Here is a 19793-nt window from a genome sequence, read left to right on the forward strand (position 1 = left end):
TTTAAATCTTAACATAAAAGTACTTGACTGATTATTATCGGAAATAACATTGCACTTTAAGAGATTAAGTGGCAACTATGGTCATTATGTTCTCTCCCCAGTTCAGGACAGAGAAGGTAAGAACTTAAATCTTGCTGATGGACACACAATTCATTCCCTCCTTACCTCAGCCTCTTAGAATCCTGACTTTCCTCCAAAGTTCAGTTCAAAGCCATCGCAGACAGAAGACTTCCTAATCTCACAGCTACTAGTGCTTCTCTTGCCCCACCCCTCAAAACACCTGACCTCATTTATACTTTGCATCTACCTATCCATGCTATTTCCTCCAACAGAATAGAGCCCCTTAAAGGAAGATAATATCTCATTTTTGTCTTTCTATCCCTAAGACCTTGCACAGCACTTGACATATACGAGGAACCTAATAAACGTTTACTAATTGACTGAAAGTAGGCTTTCTTTCTTGACATATACGAGGAACCTAATAAATGTTTACTAATTGATTCAAAGTATGCTTTCTTTCATGATCAAGTTTATTCATTTACATAGTTTTTAAAAAAGAAATTTCCTAAAATAACTTTTTAATTTTATATTTACGATTGTTTACTGGAGTAAAACTGAGTGAACTTTTGGCAACTACTCTCAACTCTGACATGAAAAATGAGACTGAGTGTTTGACTCACATCTGGAGGAATTCGAGCACTGTCCTTTACCGAGTTGCCTTCAACTGTGAGATGGTAAACTTGCCCATCAGTATCAGTAAACACAAAATGCTCCCGGGCAGAGATGTTCTGGCTCAGCTCAGATTTACTTTCTGCTTCCTGCAACAGGCTTTGGGAGAAATAAAATAAAGACAATTCTTTTCCATAAAGTGAAATCAAGAGTTAAAAAATATATATATAAAATAAGAAGTATGAAACCATACATAAGTGAATTCTTGACCTACTGAAAGTGGTTAGGCCATAATCAATTACCAAGGAATAGTCATACCGCAATAGGAAAGCTAGTTATTAAAACATTTTAAATAATCTAAACATAGAGCTAAACAAAGAAACCAATGAATCTTGATTATTACTGGGATCATCCTAAATGTTTTTGGCAGATGATGAAGATACCTCACCAGAAGTCTTTGATGAAAGGTTTAATAATCACTTACTGGACATACTGCAGAAGTGACTGATTCCTGTTCAAGTTAAGGCTTGGATTAAATAGCTTCCAAGATTCCTTCTGAGTCTGTGACTTTGTGAAATTAAATGCTAGTATAACTTTGTATAATCTTCTCTGAATCTTTTGGTCTTCCAGAAAGGGAAGTGGGTGAGGAAAATTGCGTTCTATCCCACAGGGCTTTTTCAAAAGATACTTCAATTTATAAGGTTCAAAAAGAATGAAATATTGTTTTAATAGTTTCCTTAACATATCATTAACTTACTTTAAACATAGCAAATATACTAAACTGCACAGTAAGAAAATTTTAAATTGAAAATAAGTAATTCCAATATAATTATCTTTATAAATATTTAATAAAATATTCAAGACATAGAAACTTTATATTATGTAAGTGTGTGTGTGTGTGGCTAGATAGGACATGATAGAGAAGATATATACATCTTCCATTAAAACCCTAATGCTTTCTCATGACAAAAAGACTTAGAGTAGAGTGATAAACACCCATAGCTACATGCAGACAGATTACTCCTGAAATAATGGCCGCCCATGAAAGCATATACTAAGATGTAAAATTACATACCTTTTGAAGTTATAAGGTATGAATGAAATATTGCATAACTTTAAAAAATAGATTTTCAAATCCATGATGATTGACCAAAAGCAGTCTTAGCTACATGACTTCATCAATGTCAGTACTCCTGACAGTGGTACAGACTGTGACCTCTTGTCATTTCATCTTACATGACTCTTCTCCATGTCTTTCTTCAGTCGATCCTCAACAGACCTGCCTAAAGCACTGCTGCTTCCTTCTGGTTTTGGGCACCAGTGCAATACCCAAGTTATTTACTATCCCTCACTTTCCCTCTATGATTGGTCTCTGTGCCCTTTTTCAGGACTACTTTCAAGTTATCTATTGCATGCTACTTATTGTTGGCAATGATCTGCAGCCTACTAATGTCCACCACACATTTTTCCATGGCCTTTTGAGTTACCTGCAATTTTTGATACTTCTGAGATTTGGGTGTTTCATGATTCATAGACATACATAAACAGCAAAAAAAAGTGGTGTGTAAATGGCAAAATTTTGCACCAATGGGTTACCAAAATAATTATGACCTGACAACCTTTCCATGGTAAAATTTTTTTTTTTTACGCTCATACTTGCAGCCTTTCCACCTTGGTGGGTATTTCCATATTTGCAGCATTTTCAGCTACAAGAATCTGCACTCTCCTGGCATGGCCTTTGAAACGCCTTTCTCCGCCAATTGGGATAAAGAGTATTATGTAAAAGTTTTGAAAAATTCCCAAGTACTATACAAAAGAATGATATTATTATTACAATATGGCTTAATTGTATTTGCTATCTTTATAAAGGACAGAACAATATATTTTTGTTGCAAAGTTTTAACAATTTTTTTGTTTGCTTTTACAATTGCTAAATTAAAACTGGATTCCAGGGAAAATTCACATTTACAATGAACAAAACACATCTTGTTCATCACATTTTTATCTCCTCTAGTTTTAAGTTCACCCAAAATATATGTGTATGGCTATAGCTCTCTAATCTAAATATAACAGGCAATCATTTCATATCAATGTTGATTTTGATTCCAATTTAAAAAAAATTAATTCATGAAAAACACTAAAGAATACCTACTGAAGTAATAATAAAAGAGCTACATTCTTAAATTAAGACTTTCCCCCAAGAGTTTATTTGATTTACATGTATTTCAAATGCATTCTCCTACGCTTTTATTACCACATTGAAAATTCAAACAGTAAGCAAAAGCAGGGAAGATTAAGGAAAAAAATGTAAATGAAGATTTTTTTTATTCATTAATTACACTAATGTGCTGATATTAGTGAGCAGGTTAAAAAACACACTAAGCAATAAAATAATCAGCCAATTAAATAGAATACTCTAAGATGAAACAAGGTATGTAATTCAAACGCATCATGAAATGTATTCCTAACACATGCCTTTAGATGGCAGTTGTATTGTTCAAAATGATTATATCACAAAAACAAATTTAGATGAGACAATGAATCCTACCTGATCACAGAAGATTCTACACTACTAAGTTCTGCATCAGAGACTACAGTTTGTCGGGCCATAGCCTCTCGAGTAGCAAGTTGTTTCTTTCTTAAACTTTTCAAATTGTGAGATGGTGACCACTCCTGTTAGGAAGAAGTTGAATAAGAACAATGTTGTACATTCCCTTAATTTATAAAGATACTAGAAAAGTTTTGCATGCCTAACCTTGAATATGTTCATTTATTACTGTTAGTTTTGAAGAAAGGATAATTTTCTATTTTGGCTTTATAATCATTCATTCACTTACTAAGCATTTTGGCTTTATAATCTAATTCATTCACTTACTAAGCATTTATTCAGTATCTACTATGAGCTATCTACTATCTACACTGTGCTAAGCAGTTGGGGATACAAAGCAACACAAAACCCCTCATCCATGTGGAATTCAGAGTCTAATGGAGGAGAAGGCACGCAAACAAGCATGTTAAATCAGATCTATACAGGAAAAACTAGAGATAATCCTAGAAGGAAGGTGGAAAGATTGAGGACTAGGAAAGGTTTCTTGCAGACACTGGCACTTAAGCTGGGACTTGAAGGAAGCCAAGGAAACCACAAGGAGATCAGAGAGCATGGGGGATAACCAGTGAAAATGCTCAGAAACTGGATACAGAGTCACATGTTTAGAGAAGCAAGAAGGCCAGTGTCACTAGATGGAAGAGCAAATGGAGGAAATAAGGTGTAAGAAAATTAGAAGACAGGAAGGGGGCAAGTTGCAAAGGGCTCTAAAAATAAAACAATTTTGTATTTGACTCTTGAAGTAGTAGAGAGCCACTGGGCTTTATGAAGATCAAATTTACAGCAGAGTGGAAGACAGACTGGAATGTGGAGAAATTTATGGCTGGCAGAGCAACAACTACTGCAAGAGTCCAGGCATGAGGAGATAAGGGCCTGAACCAGGGTGGTGGCAATGTTAAGGAGAAAGGGGGCATATGCGAGAAGTACTGTAAAGATAGAAACTACAGGTCTTAGCAACAGACTGGATATGGAAAGTGAGAGTGAGAAGTCAAGGATGACAACTAGATTGAGAGCCTGGATGACTGGGAGAAAAATGGTACTATATATTATTGTCAAGTGGAAATTCAATTTATTTATAGAAAACAAATTACATAATGAATTTAAGTAATATCACAAAATAGAAATATTTCTGACATATAAATCCAATCACCTGGCTAGTTGTACAACTATGAATGAAGTTGCTTACCAAAGCAGTTACTGTGGGAAAGTTTTTTGACATTTCTCTCAAGAGTGTGCAGGTTCTGATATCCCATAACTCCAGGGGTTTATCTTTGAATACAATTGCCAAATACTGTCTATAATAAATTAAATCATTAATTTAAATATCACCACTGACAAAAAATTCTTACCATTACTGAACAGAAATATAAAAGTAAAAATACAAGAAAACTCAGCCCCGATATTCCTAAAAAATAACTGTAATGACTAACATTACTGATTCTCATTAACATTGAAAGTAAACTTGTAACTTAGGTGGTGACTTTCTAAAATACTTAGAACCTAATACAAGGTGTTCCAAAAGTCTGGACACAGGAAAAAATGTATATTTTCAAGAAATGAAATGAATGAAATTTTCAACATTTTATTTAATTGGAATATTAACAAATAACATCTTCAAGATGATTTCCATCATTTGTGATGCAAAGGTTGATATGCTTTGCAAGAGTCATGTGAACTCGATGCAATAACTCCACATTGCCATCAATTTTCCTCTGTGTCCAGACTCTAGGGGCATCTGTATAGTGAATGGATGACTTTGCATTTATTAAGCACTTACTATATGTGCCAAGCACAGAGGATTCAAATGAAAAAGCAAGGACAGTTCTTGCTCTCAAGAAACTTATATTTGAGGGAAATAACACACTTTGAAAAGTGTTAGCTGTCCAATGGCAGAGTTGATTTGATCATAATTCATGGTTCCAGAACTGGAGAAAAGACCAATAAACCTTTATGTGAATATGTGACATCTGACTGAGAGGTCTGTCCCCTTCCTCTCCCCCCTGGCCCCTTTCTGGAGCAGTCAAAACCTGAGGAAATTTAGGATAGTAGAATTTAGAGTTTATAGCAAATAACGAGGTACAGCACAGGGGGATTATGATAGAAACTATCAAAAAAGAAGAGAAGACAGTTTTTTTAAACTAAGACAATTTCATTGAAATGACCAAATCTTTCTAGTGATTATCATTCTGTAAAATGAAAAATTTAAAGAATCATTATATATTTATGCTAATAAGTCAACAATCATTTTTAATAGTGTGCTACATGCTTGGCACTGTACTAAGCACTGGGGACTGGAAAGCAACAATAGTCTCTGGCCTCAAGGAGCCTACATACATTGCTATGAACAACTAGGCCAAAACTTTACTTTGCTTTTACTGCGAGTATCCTATTCTAGTACTGTACTTCATACTTCAATATTTGAGAAGAATGATGATTTCATCTGTATGGGTATTTAGTCCACTCAAGCTGGAAGCAACTGCTTGAGGCCTTAGCAGACTGTTTCATCAGCAACTGATAAGCCTCTCTGAACTTGTACAACTCTTCCTGGCATGACAGTCTGCTGCTAGGACTTTGCTAGAACTGGACAGAACTTGTATTCTACCAGCATTCCAAGGGCAAGTCTATGCCAAAATGAGGCTCTAGAATAGGACTTACATGCCGCATCTTAAAGAAATTTGAAGAATTAAGCCTAGCTAGTAAAAGTGACATTTTGTAGCTACATTTTAAAGAACATAAACACAATTCCAGTATACAATGTGAATACTAAACACAAGAATGAATATTTTTATCTAGCTCTTATTTATTACAAATAAGTCCAATGCAGGGGTCCTTTTTAAAGATAGTATGTTACAGTAATATCTTACTATATTAATTGACTTTAAATAAAGTCAATTTTTAAAAGCAACCATTTGTTAGCTGTTAATTTTTAAGATATCATTTAGTTTAAAATACCACCAACAAAAATTAAACAAATACATGAAGGATTTGTGATTGCATTAGCAAAGGACAACTCTTGGTGTGGGAACTCCTTCTAAGAGAGATAACAATCTATTTATAACTATTTAGGATGTTAAATCCTAGAAACTGATTCAAACATAATGGTTAATTGACTTGTTCTGGTTCATACAGATAGAAGTGTCAAGAGGCAGAATTTGAGCTCAGTTTCCCAAATCCAAGTCCATCAATAGTTAAGGAAACAGTTTAAATAACTGATTTGCGATCTTTACTTATATATAAAAAGAAAGTGAGCATTTACTTTCAATTTCCAGGAATATTCTGTTGTTAGTAACACTTTCTAAGAGGATGAAGAACATTTAAATTAACAGAGATGTTGGTAGAACAAGATTCACCTTAATGGTTTTAGAAAGAATGAAATTTTGAAAAAAAAAAAAAAAGGACCTCCCCCAGATTGGCATAAATTTACAATGAAAAACTGTAACAAACTATTGCTATGACCAACATATTTTCTGAGGTATAATCACAAAACATCGGGTTTTTTTTTCCCTAAAGTATCCTGGAAAAATAACAAATAGGATTCTTTAGGCTCTCACTGTATTCATAATGACATCAATATAAGACCCAAATATAATAGCACAATAGCTTGCTCAGGCTGACATACTTACTTCAAGTGAGACACTTTAATCATTTCAATGGCTGGCTCATCATTGCCCCTCTCACCACGAAATGCAATGCTTCTGCCTATGACATAAATATTATTTATGGAAAAAAGTCTAGAAAATATCAAGGACGCACAAGAAGTTAAACTAATATAAAAAAAACTAGTCGTATTCTTCCTTATCTATGCTTATCTTTTCTCATTCTATTTTTCTGTTAGCACACTTTCTACTTCCTAAAAAAAATTACTAGTAACGTAAAAACTGATAGGACTTAAAATACCTAAATTAAAATATCTAAAAAGAAGTAAATTTTCATGGGCACTATGGTCTTCATTTCTTTTTGTGGTTTTCAAACAATTTAATTTCTAAGCTTTATCTATAAAAATCTCAAAGTGCCTATGAAAATTCACCATTATATGAAATACTTACATACCAAATAAAATACATCAAGTTCTTATACTTCCAAAGCTTTATCTAGGAAAAAACTTTTAAAATGTCAAGCTTCTATTTGTCTCATGGTTTCTTGTCTCATATACAATTTACTGATATAAAACATTTTCTAACATGATCATACCTATAATTTTCTATATATGTACTAAACTATACTTACAAGTGTGAAATTTTCATGCAATTATCTTTATTTTCCACTATAACTGCTGAAGGATAGCCACTGTATTATAATATTACAGTATAAAAATTATCAGAAGATCGAAGAATTTGAGAGTTGAAAGGGACCTCATAGTTTCTCTGGTCAAAACCATATACTTCACTGTAATATACCCAACAAATTGTTATTTAGGCTGTTTGAAGACCTCCAAGGAGGTGGAATATGCTACCTCCTGAAGCAACATGTTCCATTTTTCAAGATTTTCCTGACATGGAAGCTAAAGTAGCCTCCCCGAATCCTCCATCCACTGTTCCTGATTCTACCAATGAGGGCTAAACAGAGTAAGTGTAATCCCTCCTTCATGTGACAGCACTTCATATATTTAAAGACAGCTATCATATTCCTCCTAAGTCTTATCCCCAAATTACATATCTCCAGTTTCTTCAACCAATTCACATTGGTTCACAAAAGGCCCTCTTCTAAAATCTCTCCATTTTTATTAATATCCTTCTTAAACTATGGTAATTAATAAAAATATAACCTAATTCTCTATACTTGAGGAAATTAAGCAATGACCAACAAAAACAAGTAGGTCATACAAAGAGTCAAAATTTAGCCAGTCTAAAAAACAAAACAAAACCTGGATTTCTTCTTTCATCCACACTGCCAAACCATTTCAACATTACTTACTGAAGTGATGATGGCAACAATTTTAAAAGGAACTAGTGATTTTGCATTGCTTTCCTTGCCTCAAAATGATTGGGAAAAAATTCCTGTTATCTACAGCAGCAATAGTTATTTGTGTATAAAAAAAAAAAATTTTCCCCAAAAGGGAAATCCATGTTAGATATGAGTTAATACACTGTTACAACAAGGCTTTTATTGATAGGAAATAACCCTTTCAAAACATGAGTTTTTATGTCAAGGGTGTGTGTGTGTGCATGGGGGAGGGGCTAATTCCTTTTAGGAGGAATTTTATTTTAATGTTTTTCCTACAATAAAAGAATGCAGTATTTCATGGTTAATCATGATGAGAGAAAGAGAGAAATGTGTATTAAGTTGTCTAACAACTTGGAAATTTGTGGAAAGAATAACTGGAAAAAATAGAGCAGTTATTTTATTTACTGAGATACCAGAGAAAGGTGTTTAAGTACAGTGGCTATGCATTCTGGCACTGATGCCAGAAGTCCATGGAACTTGGAAATCTTACTCAACTATACCCTGGGAACAACAGTCCAGAGGTAGAACTGGTGCTTTATGGTTCAATGATGAACGCTACTATTACAGATGATGGTATTTTTAGAAATATACTTTAAAAATTACAAGAGGCAATAATTATTACAAATGCCTGCAGATGTTTTATTAGTGGAAACATGGAGCACTGCTAATAATACTATAGTACTTTAAAGGAACGTACAAAAAGTTTTATCAAAAATCCTCCATTTAAAAACCACTGAATGAACTATAAAATAATTTAGAATTATTGGCATATGTGTACTTTCACATTCTTCTACTTGAAATTTATGCAGTTCTAGATTTTAACAATCCTGAACAAATAAAATTACAAGGGTGTTTTCCAACATAAAGCCTTCACTTTCTTATATTAATTTCCCTTACTCAGTGATCCAATGATAACCAAATATTCTAAATTTGTGGATTCTTTAACCTTTAAGACCTTTCAAAGAGTATTCTTCAAAGACCAAAGTATTTAACAGAAAATTTAGTAAAAGACTGACTTCACAAATGTATTTTAAAATTTATTAGGTGATTACGGATAACTGCTGAAAATACATAGAGGTTCATATGTATAGGAAGCTACCTTTTAAAAATGTTAAGAATTTTGAATGATACGTGTATGATGACAGAAGGAATTTGAATTCTTTTCTTTTCTGGAAGGGAGGGGAATATGTTTTCCACACAAAAAGATGATAGATTTCCATAATTTTATAGCCTCCCCCACCTTGCTTCTTGCACCCCACTCTCCCAAATAAGTAACTACTGGGGGAAAAATAGACAAAAGGCAGGAAGGCAGGGAAGAAAGAGCACACCAGACTGGAAGATATGAGAGACTGAAATCTTAGTTCCAGCCTGGCTACAAACTAGGCTTCTGATGGGGCTTAGTTTCCTCATCTAGGACATGAAGTGACTGAATTAGATATATGGTTCCTTTCCAACTCTAAAATTCTATGCTTACAAACCAAATATTCAGGAAAAATCATGCACAGAAAGGACTTTAAGACATATTATTATTTAATATCAATTTCTAAGAATAGGACTATATTCTAAATTTGTTTAAATTCAACAAGCAATTAAGTACTGACTAGTACAAGGCATTATGCAAGGTGCTGGTAATATTAAAAAAAAAATGATAAAATATTCTTGCCCTTATGTAGACTGCATGGGTGTTGGGGGTATGGAAGTGAGGGAGATAAACCTAAAAATACAAACCTGTTGGAAGATCAACCAGCTGAAGCTCATTTCTCACTAATCCCAAGTTGTTGGGTGTTGAGGTAGCAAATGAAAGAAAACCAGTCAAACTTGTCCATTCAATACCCCTACAGAAATTTCAAACAAGGAGATATGATATTTAAAGTTAGAAAAACATTTTGGAAGTAACATTTTTGCACGAGTGAAACAAATAAGGTTAGACACAGACACACACACGCGCATATAAAAATAATAATGTGACCTTTCTACTTAGAAACCCATCAACACTAATTTTCCAACTTGGGATGAGCTTATTTCTAATAAAAATTATATTTCTATATGTAACTACAAAATATCGAGGTTATTAAGTCCACAGCAGGCAAAACGCAGAAAACAGCATGAAATCACTACACTGTTCAGTGGGGGCTGTAGTTTGAAAACTGCAAGGGCATCCCAATTACTTAAAAAAGAACATTTTCTTGAAATATTCAAAATAGGCTGCTGAAATTTGCTATATTTGGGAATCTAACTCAAATGAAGTAGTTGGCTACTTGTGAAGCTCGAAGTTAAGGAAGGAACATGAAATGTGTGGTAAGATTTCATAAGGTTGAAGTTCTCAAGACACAGATACAGAGTCAGAAAAGTCCTTACAGGTGATCCAGAATTGAACAACAACAAAGAAACATCTCATGGTGATAGACTGAGATGAACATTTAAAATACTCTATTAAGAAATAGATCATAGTGGAAGCTAGTGACTTTATGAGAAATCAGGATATTATAAAACAGAACCAAAGGAATGAAAAAATGGAAGACAATGTGAAATATCTCATTGGAAAAACCACTGACCTGGAAAATAGATCCAGGAGAGATAATTTAAAAATTATTGGACTACCTGAAAGCCATGATCAAAAAAAGAGCCTAGATACCATCTTTCAAGAAATTATCAAGGAGAACTGCCCTGATATTCTAGAGCCACAGGGCAAAATAGAAATTAAAAGAATCCATCGATTGCCTCCTCAAATAGATCCCAAAAAGAAATCTCCCAGGAATATTGTCCCCAAATTCCAGAGCTCCCAGATCAAGGAGAAAATACTGCAAGCAGCCAGAAAGAAACAATTTGAGTATTGTGGAAACCCAATCAGAATAATCCAAGATCTGGCAGCTTCTACATTAAGAGATCGAAGGGCTTGGAATGCGATATTCCGGAGGTCAATGGAGCTAGGATTAAAACCTAGAATCACCTACCCAGCAAAACTGAGTATCATGTTCCAAGGCAAAATATGGATTTTCAATAAAATAGAGGACTTTCAAGCTTTCTCAGTGAAAAGACCAGAACTGAATAGAAAATTTGACTTTCAAACACAAGAATCAAGAGAAGCATGAAAAGGTAATCAAGAAACAGAAATTGCAAGGGACTTACTAAAGTTGAACTGTTTTGTTTACATTCCTACATGGAAAGATGATGTGTATGATTCATGAGACCTCAGTATTAGGGTAGTTGAAGGGAATATGCATATGTATATATATATATGTGTGTGTATGTATGTATATATCTATGTGTATATGTATGTATGTGTATATATATATATATAGGTGTATATGTATGTGTGTATATATATATATATATGTATGTAAAAGAGAGAGAGCAGACACAGGGTGAGTTGAAGATGAAGGGAAGATATCTAAAAGAAATAAAATGAAATTAAGGGATGAGAGAGCAACATACTGAGAGAGGGAGATAGGGAGAGATAGAATGGGATGGATTATCTCGAATAAAGGTGGCAAGAGGAAGCAGTTCTGTGGGAGGAGGGGAGAGGGCAGGTGAGGGGGGAATGAGTGAACCTTGCTCTCATCAGATTTGGCCTGAGGAGGGAATACCATACATACTCTGTTGGGTATCTTACCCCACAGGAAAGAAGAGGGAGGAAGATAAAAAAAAAAAATAAAAGGAGGGGGATGATAGAGGGGAGGGCAGATGGGGTGGAGGTAATCAAAACAAACACTTTGGAAAGGGGACAGGGTCAAGGGAGAAAATTCAGTAAAGCGGGATGGGTTGGGAAGGAGCAAAATGAAGTTAGTCTTTCACAACATGAGTAGTGTGGAAAGGTTATACATAATGATACACATGTGACCTAGGTTGAATTGCTCGACTTCTTAGGGAGGGTGGGTGGGAAGGGAAGAGGGGAGAGAATTTGGAACTAAAAGTTTTAAAAACAGATGTTCAAAAAACAAAAAAAAAAGTTTTTGCATGCAACTAAAAAATCAGATACACAGGCAATGGGGCGTAGAAATTTATCTTGCCCTAAAGAAAGGAAGGGAAAAGAGGATGAGAGGGGAGGGGGTTGATAGAGGGGGGGGCTGACTGGGGAACAGGGCAACCAGAATATATGCCATCTTGGAGTGGGGGGGGAGGGTAGAAATGGGGAGAAAATTTGTAATTCAAACTGTTGTGAAAATAAATGCTGAAAACTAAATATGTTAAATAAATAAATTTAAATTAAAAAAAAAAGAAATAGATCATACCAATGTAAAGGACCTTAGACTATCGGACAGTCACTATCTATTCCAACCCTCAGGTTTTTTAGATGAAGAAGTGGAGGGGCCTGTTTATAAGCACCCCAGCAACCCGATTATATGCACCCCATGCATTAGAAGCTTTAGTGGTCTGGTTCAAATGCGGATGAGTGGTTGTGCATCACTCAGTAAGTACACTATATGAAGTCAGAAGACTCAAGTGCCTTGGGCAAGTCACTTTACCTCTGGATCTCAGTTTCCTCAGAGAAAGGGGGGAAAGAGAGAGAACCATACTAAACTACATAGTGGGTTGCTTTATTTTGGTGCTGTAACATATGCCATCAATATTACCTACTTTTTATGTTAGTGTGGTGGCCATCTCCCTCACTTCAGTTCTCCTTTCCTCCAGTTAATCCAATATACTTCTCAGAGGCCAATTTTCCTAAATAACTCTTTTCATCATCCATCTCCTGCTCATAATCTATAGTGGCTTCCTACTGCATTAAATACAAACTTCTCTACCTGGCAATCCAGCCCACCAATGTTACACTATAAATTAAATTATTCCTCTAAAATAGGCCCATGGATTTAACATGCTGTTCCAAGTTTTCCCATTTCTGGTAGGATTACCTATTTATAAATTTGCCTTTGTTCCTTGCTTCTTTTCCCCCATCCTAGTTTCCTTTTTAGACGTTTCATTTTCTGTTTACCCCCATGACTCAGATGCCGTTTTTTCCTACAATTTGCTAGAATTTGCACTATATGACAAGAGCACAAAGTTGTTTTAACTTCCCTTTACAGGACATGGAAAAACTAGTGTTATTCACAGGATGTTGGCTTGGATGGGATTCCAGGAGTATTTCTGGAATCTTCTTAGAGAAAATATAACCTCAAACTGGGATCCAAGACAGGTGAGATAAGGAATTATTTTCCAAACATGGGAAAATAAAGCTATTGTTAAAAACAAGAGAGTACTACACTCTCAAGATCAGACTGCTATTTTCTTGGTTGTCCAAATAGACACTAAGAATACAAAATGATTTGCTGACCACTTAGGATGGTATTTGAGGCCTCATGTCAGCCGGACAACTGACCAGATTCAATCAGCCTGCATTATGTGGGGAGGCAGTGTTTGTAGCAAATAATGTTCTTTTAACTAGACCTGAGATTTCACTGGCACAGGGAACTCAGTGAGAAAACACTTATTTACCTATGAAAACCAGCTACTCTTCTGTCAATCAGAGAGTGGTCTGGGCCTCCGAGAGGTTAAGGGATTTGACTACAGTCACAAAACCACCATATAGCAGCTGGGACATGAGCTCTGGTCTTCCCGAATCACAGGCCTTTCTCAGCCAGTTTAGAGCCAATACAAGCACATGGTAATAGTTTCCAACGACTACTCAGGATAACTGCAATAACAGCAGTTAAAATCTGAAAACCAACTAAAGATGACCAAGATCCAAAAGTAACCTGCTATTGTTATCTATCGACCCCACATGCATTTATGAAATGCCCTGCATGCTCCAGGCCCTGTGCCAGGCTCTACGAAGGTTTGGATTATCACAAATGGCATCGGGCTATACTTTTCAACTAGGCTCACTGCATAAACAATAACAATCCCAGAAAACATTCAAACTAAACGGCTACTGGTTGTACAAAACTTCCAAAAGAAAATCTAAAATTATAGCTGAAACTTGGTCAAACAAAACAAACCACAAACTATAATCAGCCACAGTTGAAAAGGACACACCAACATGCATTTATGCAACTAAAGTGACTGTGAAAGTGGGTTGAAGTATTTATACAGCATAGGCAAAAAAGTTTTTAAAAATTGAACTTCTAAATTATCATGTAAAAAGAATAGTTTAGCATTAGCTAAATTAGTGTGGCTTTAATGGTGAGTTATTATTACAAATAACAAGAAATTTTATAATGGTTTTTATTTTTTATATCATACCTACATTAAAGAAACAAAGACAGCATCCTCCTGGGGTGAATCATGCAAAGTAAAATGTGAATGATCTTGAAAATGTCAATTAAGGGGAATCATGGCAGCACAGTGGAGTGAACGCTGGATTGAGTTCCTGAAGTCCGAAAGACGTGAGTTCAAATATGACCTCAGACACATACTAGCTGTGTGGCCCTGGGCAAGTCACTTAACCCTTTTTGCCTTAGCTCCTTATCCGTAAAATGTGCTGGAGAAGGAAATAGCAAATCACTTCAGTACCTTTGCCAAGAAAACACCAAATGGGGTCATGTCTGTGGAGTTGGACATGACTGAAAATGACTAAACAACAAAAATGTAATATAATATCTCATGCACAAAGTAATAGGAAAAGCCTTTGGTTACAGTTTATTTATGAGTCCACGGAAAATAACTATTTTAGGAGTAGTACTTTAAGGGTAGTATGAAGAAGTTAGCTTAATTCCTCCTCAACTCACTAAAAAAAAGCCTTCTGAAGAAATCTAGAAAACTCTAAAACATGATCAGGAAATCCAAAAAAAAAAAAATCATAGTGAGTCATTTTTCCAGCCCAGGTAAGTATTGGGAAGCAGAAAGGTTTACAGACATGGGGATGGAGGACAGCCAAGAGCTTGTCATGCACCTGTACTCCAGGACAAGGGACTGGCTGTGAACCAGAACAAAAGAACATCCCGGATCCAGCACAGCGGCGGGGCTTATTGTAGAAACAAATGCCCAATTATAGGTCCATCACTTACTACCCAGTTCCAAGTCACAGATCCAAGGAAGACTGAGGAGAAGACCCATGCCTAGGGATGACATTTCAGAATGAGAGGTGGATGGTTATGGGCCCTAGATTGTGTATTGAACAAGGAATAAGTTCAGAAGTAGCTATATTGCTGCTTAGATCCCAGAAATGGAGGGTAGTCTCAATTCCAGCCTCCAGCCCAGTCTGAAGCCTGCAGCAGAATAACTACAGCAGAAATCTCAGAACAAAAGGGAGCACATAGTCTTTCACTGAATAAGAAAAGCTTTCCAGCCAGTTGACAGTGGCTAAATCCAACAGCAGTCTACTGAAACTCCAAACAGGGAAAGCCCACAGGCCTGTTGCTCCAACCAAAACCCCTATCAGAAACTTGCAGAGACCACACTAGGTAGAGGGGAGGGCAGCGATCACACCATTACTTTGGGAGCACTGAAAGCTTGCAGATTTCTGGCCTGAGCTGTCCCTGAGAGCCTGGAACAATATATCAATACCCAAAGAAGGGTATTGGCACCAACACGACCAACGTAGACATTTCCACCAAAAGTGCACAGAATCTGGCTCTCACACCAAGAACAAAGTCAGGAAACAGGCTAAAAGGATGACTAAACAAAAAAAGTAACCCACAATAAAAAGCTATTATGGGGATAGGAATGTTTAACACACAAACCCAGAAGGGCAATGACTCTAAAACATCTACAAAGCAAAGCTTCAAAACACACTTGGGCCCAAAATTCAAGTAGAATTCCTAGAAGAGCACAAGCAAGAGTTTAAAATGTTTTTAATAAATAAAATGAGAAGAGTACAGAAAAAAATTGGAAAAGAAATCAGAACTACAGAAGAAAGAAATGAAAAGCGAATTAATAAAATGGTACAAGAGGTACAAAACCATGTACAAGCAACAAACTCTCTAAAAAACAGAATGAGCCAAATAAAAGTTGATTACTCTATGATACAAGAAAGATCAAAACAAATTCAATCTACTGAAAAAAATACAATAGATTGTAAGACATTTCACAGCAAAAACAAATGACCTGGAAAGCAGATTGAAGAGAAAAAATTTAAGAATCACTGGACTGAAAGCAACAAGGGTCTAGACATTTCACGAAATCTTGAAAACTGTCCAAGTCTCTTAGAACCAAAGGGCAATGAATAAAAAGAAAGAATCCAGTCACTCCCTTAAAGGCCAAAATAAATACTCCCAGGAACATTACAGCCAATATCCAGAGCTTTCAGCTCAAAGAAAAGAAAATACTGCAGGTAGTCAGAAATAAAGAATTCAAGTCTTGAGAAGTTACAGTAAGGATCACACACATTTTAGCAGTCACTACTACAAAATAGGAGAAAGCTTGGAACACAACAGTCCAGAAGCCAAGAATAACTTGCCCAGCAAAATTGAGTATAATCCTACAGGGGAAAAAATGGGCATTAATGAAATATAGGACTTTCAAGCATTCCTGAGGAAAAGATCATAACTGTATAGATACCCTAAAGTTCAAACACAGGAGTTAAGAGAAACAAAAAAAGGTAAAGATGTACAATTATAAAGAACTAAAGGAAAAACCGCTTACACTCTAATATGGAGATACATATGTCCTCTCTGAACCCTACCTTCATTAGGGGCCAAGAACAAGATTAACTAGACAGAAGGCCTGGGAAGGTAATTCTGTTATGTCTGGATAATCTTTTAAAAGAATGGAAGGGGAGGGGAAGAATAATACACTAAAGGAGGGAAGGGAGGGGAGGATTAGGGAAAGTTATCTCACATAGTTGGAGTGTGCAAAAAGAAGTCTCTACAAAAAAGAAGGAAGTGGTGGAGGGCGTGGCTGACACTTGAACTTCACTCTCATCTGAATGGATCAAAAGAAGGGATAATGTTCAAACATACAACTGAGTACAGAGGTACATTTCACTCAACAGGAAAATAGAAGGGAAAGGGGCAAAAGGCAAATTAGAGGGAGGGGTCAGTCTTAAGCAAAACAAACTGTAAATAAGGATGTACAAAAATATAAAGTTTTTTTTTTTAGATGGCAAAGAGTTGGACAATGATGGGGTGCCCATCAAACAGGGAATAGCTAAACATATTACAGTATGTACCTGAGATGGATGCTGGGCTATAGAAAGTAATAAGGAAAATAGTTTCAGGGAAACCTGAAGAGACTTGTATGAACAGATGCAGAGTGAGATGAGTAGAAACAAGAGAATAATTTATGCAGTGATGGGAACATTGTCAGGACCAACACATTCAGAGGATTTAAGAACTCTGATCAGTGTAATGACCACCTACAATTTTGGAGGACTAATGATGAAACATGCTACCTAACTCCTTACAAAGAGGTGGGGGAACAGGAGTGCAGTGTGGAACATATTTCTGAAGAGATATGGTCAATGTGGAAATATGTTCTGCTTAACTATGAAGATTTATAGCAAGAGTTTTGTTTTTCTTTCTTTTTTAACTAGGGGGTTTTATTTTTCTTCTTTTTTAACTAGGAAGGTGAAAAGCAGCAATAGTGGATGCTAATTATATTTAAACTTACTTTAAAAAATAGCCAGTTCAAAAAATTCATAATGAAATGCGAACTTGACATTAAAATGTCATTACCAACCACATTAGGGCTAAGAAAAGAAGACAGTTGTTCAATGTGCAAACTGTTAAAGAGGATCCAGAGAAGTTCCAAGGCACTCTTTACTCTTCTCACTACTTCTCACACATACCAAAGTATGTCTGCTCTTCTAATACGGACCTTGGAGCTTTACTCTAATCTCTGTAACGTCCAATTCCAGATCTCCTTACATCCATAAGACAGACTCCTGTCTTACTCTATCATATTTCTATGTCCATAGACATATACTTCATATACAAAGAAGGCAGGAAGGCCAGCTCAGCTGAAGTAGCAGGGAACCCTGAAGGGAAGATAGGAGGCAGCCTGGATCAACCATGCTGTGGTTTGTCCTTCATTCTCGAAGAGGACCATGACATAAAGAAAGTGATGCTATGACTTGCCAGTGAGTTGGATTTAACTGAGAGGGCTGTGCAAAGTCACCAGTCTCACTTTCTCCTCTGCAGCCATTTGGATATAGCAATGGCCCCAGATGCAGTGGGACACCTTGGCCTTTTAAGCTAAGGTCTTTCCCAGGTCTCAGTTTGACTAAGGCAATACCCATTCAGTGGTAAGAAATGAGGCAAAGAATGGCCTTTTACCTAGTCAAAAAAAAAAAATCAACTCAGGAGGGGAAGACCCTCAGGTTTCTGGCCAAAACAGAGCTATTTACATCTGACCAGCTGAGACTGGCCAGCCACTGAGAACCAGAGTGATTTGGGTTTAAGGCAGGATGGACCAAGCAAGTCTTACCACAACTACCACCTTAACTATCATCTCACCTTGGATTCTACTTTATGGAGACAGCCCAGGACCCTAAACCCAACAGAGTTTACTACCAATTGCTTAGGAATAGAAGTACCTGCCAAACATCCTAATCTACTTTTAGTCCAGCCACTCACAGCAGTAATGTAAGTGAGGGGAGAAATCACTACAGGAGTCCACTTTCCTTATCATCACCACCAATAAAAGCTGACCAACTGCTATCAACAGGAAGACAGGCAACAAGAGCCCTGAGAGTGACAGCACCCCTTGGACCACTGATCCTGTTTCTAGCCCATTCCTCACAGCCATTATCTGGGGAGGCAAGTACTATGAAACAGGGGCCAGCCCTCCCCACCAACTGACAACCAAATGTCACTGAAAGGGCAAGAAAGCAAGTGCAGCTAAAGCATCGAGACACTCTAAGGGACAGGCAGACACTGTCAAATCACCAGGTTCTCCCCTTGAACCCTGATGGAGAGAGCCCAGGACAATGGGCCAGCATCAGAAACTGACAGGATTTTATCAGTGGAAACACCATTAAAGAAGAGGCACTATCACTTACTCTTTTCATCTGATTTGCAGCTACAACCTCCCACCTGTGCTGGCTGGTCATTAGAATAGGAGCTCTCAGGGAGCAGAGCCCTGTCTAGCTTTTCTGTGTGTATTCACAGTGCTTTGTATTGTGTGTAACAAGTGCTGTAGAAATAAGTGTGTGTAAAGTTAAGAGCTTAAGAAACGTTTCATTCACCCATCCATTCGAGCCTTTTCTGATAGCATTTAAACTAACAAAAAATACCACCCGTAAAAGTTAACTGACTGAATTAACTATAACCAAAATGTCATTATTTTACAGTAAATGTGGTTTATTTGGTTTCAATGTTTTATTACACAGCATTATTTCTCATCATAGGAATGAAAGACACACTAAATAACTAAATAACACATGATGATTTTACTGAGAAAAAAAGCAAGAGTCTGAAAAATCAAATAAATAAGATGTAGTAATAAAACAGAGAAAGAATTCGCAATAGCACGATGTTCTATGAACAAGCAAACAGTGAGAGCTCACTCATGATTAACAAGAACTTTATTTAAAAATTTCACATTCTTAATTCAACATTTATAATGAACTATTTATGGCATGATACAGTGGGAAGATGGTAGACATGGAGTCAGAAAAGCCAGGTTCAAATTCTAATTCTATCATTGCCCACTGGACACCTAGGAATAACTGACATAAACTAAAATAAGAAGTTGGACT

The 19793-nt window shown here is 36.2% G+C and overlaps 1 protein-coding gene across 1 annotated transcript in view; it reads right to left on the reverse strand.

The window, feature by feature from the left end:
• WDR11 (WD repeat domain 11) overlaps positions 1 to 19793 on the reverse strand; it is an 83385-nt gene that overhangs the window by 37313 nt on the left and 26279 nt on the right. Inside the window, exons 12-16 of the mRNA XM_036735332.1 lie at positions 9947 to 10053; positions 6898 to 6973; positions 4461 to 4569; positions 3218 to 3342; positions 681 to 828 (exon numbers count right to left, since the gene is read on the reverse strand). Of these exons, the coding sequence (XP_036591227.1) occupies positions 681 to 828; positions 3218 to 3342; positions 4461 to 4569; positions 6898 to 6973; positions 9947 to 10053 (565 nt within the window). The remainder of the gene's footprint in view (positions 1 to 680; positions 829 to 3217; positions 3343 to 4460; positions 4570 to 6897; positions 6974 to 9946; positions 10054 to 19793) is intronic.

Source organism: Trichosurus vulpecula, chromosome 8 (genome assembly GCF_011100635.1).
Source record: "Trichosurus vulpecula isolate mTriVul1 chromosome 8, mTriVul1.pri, whole genome shotgun sequence".
Taxonomy (NCBI): domain Eukaryota; kingdom Metazoa; phylum Chordata; class Mammalia; order Diprotodontia; family Phalangeridae; genus Trichosurus; species Trichosurus vulpecula.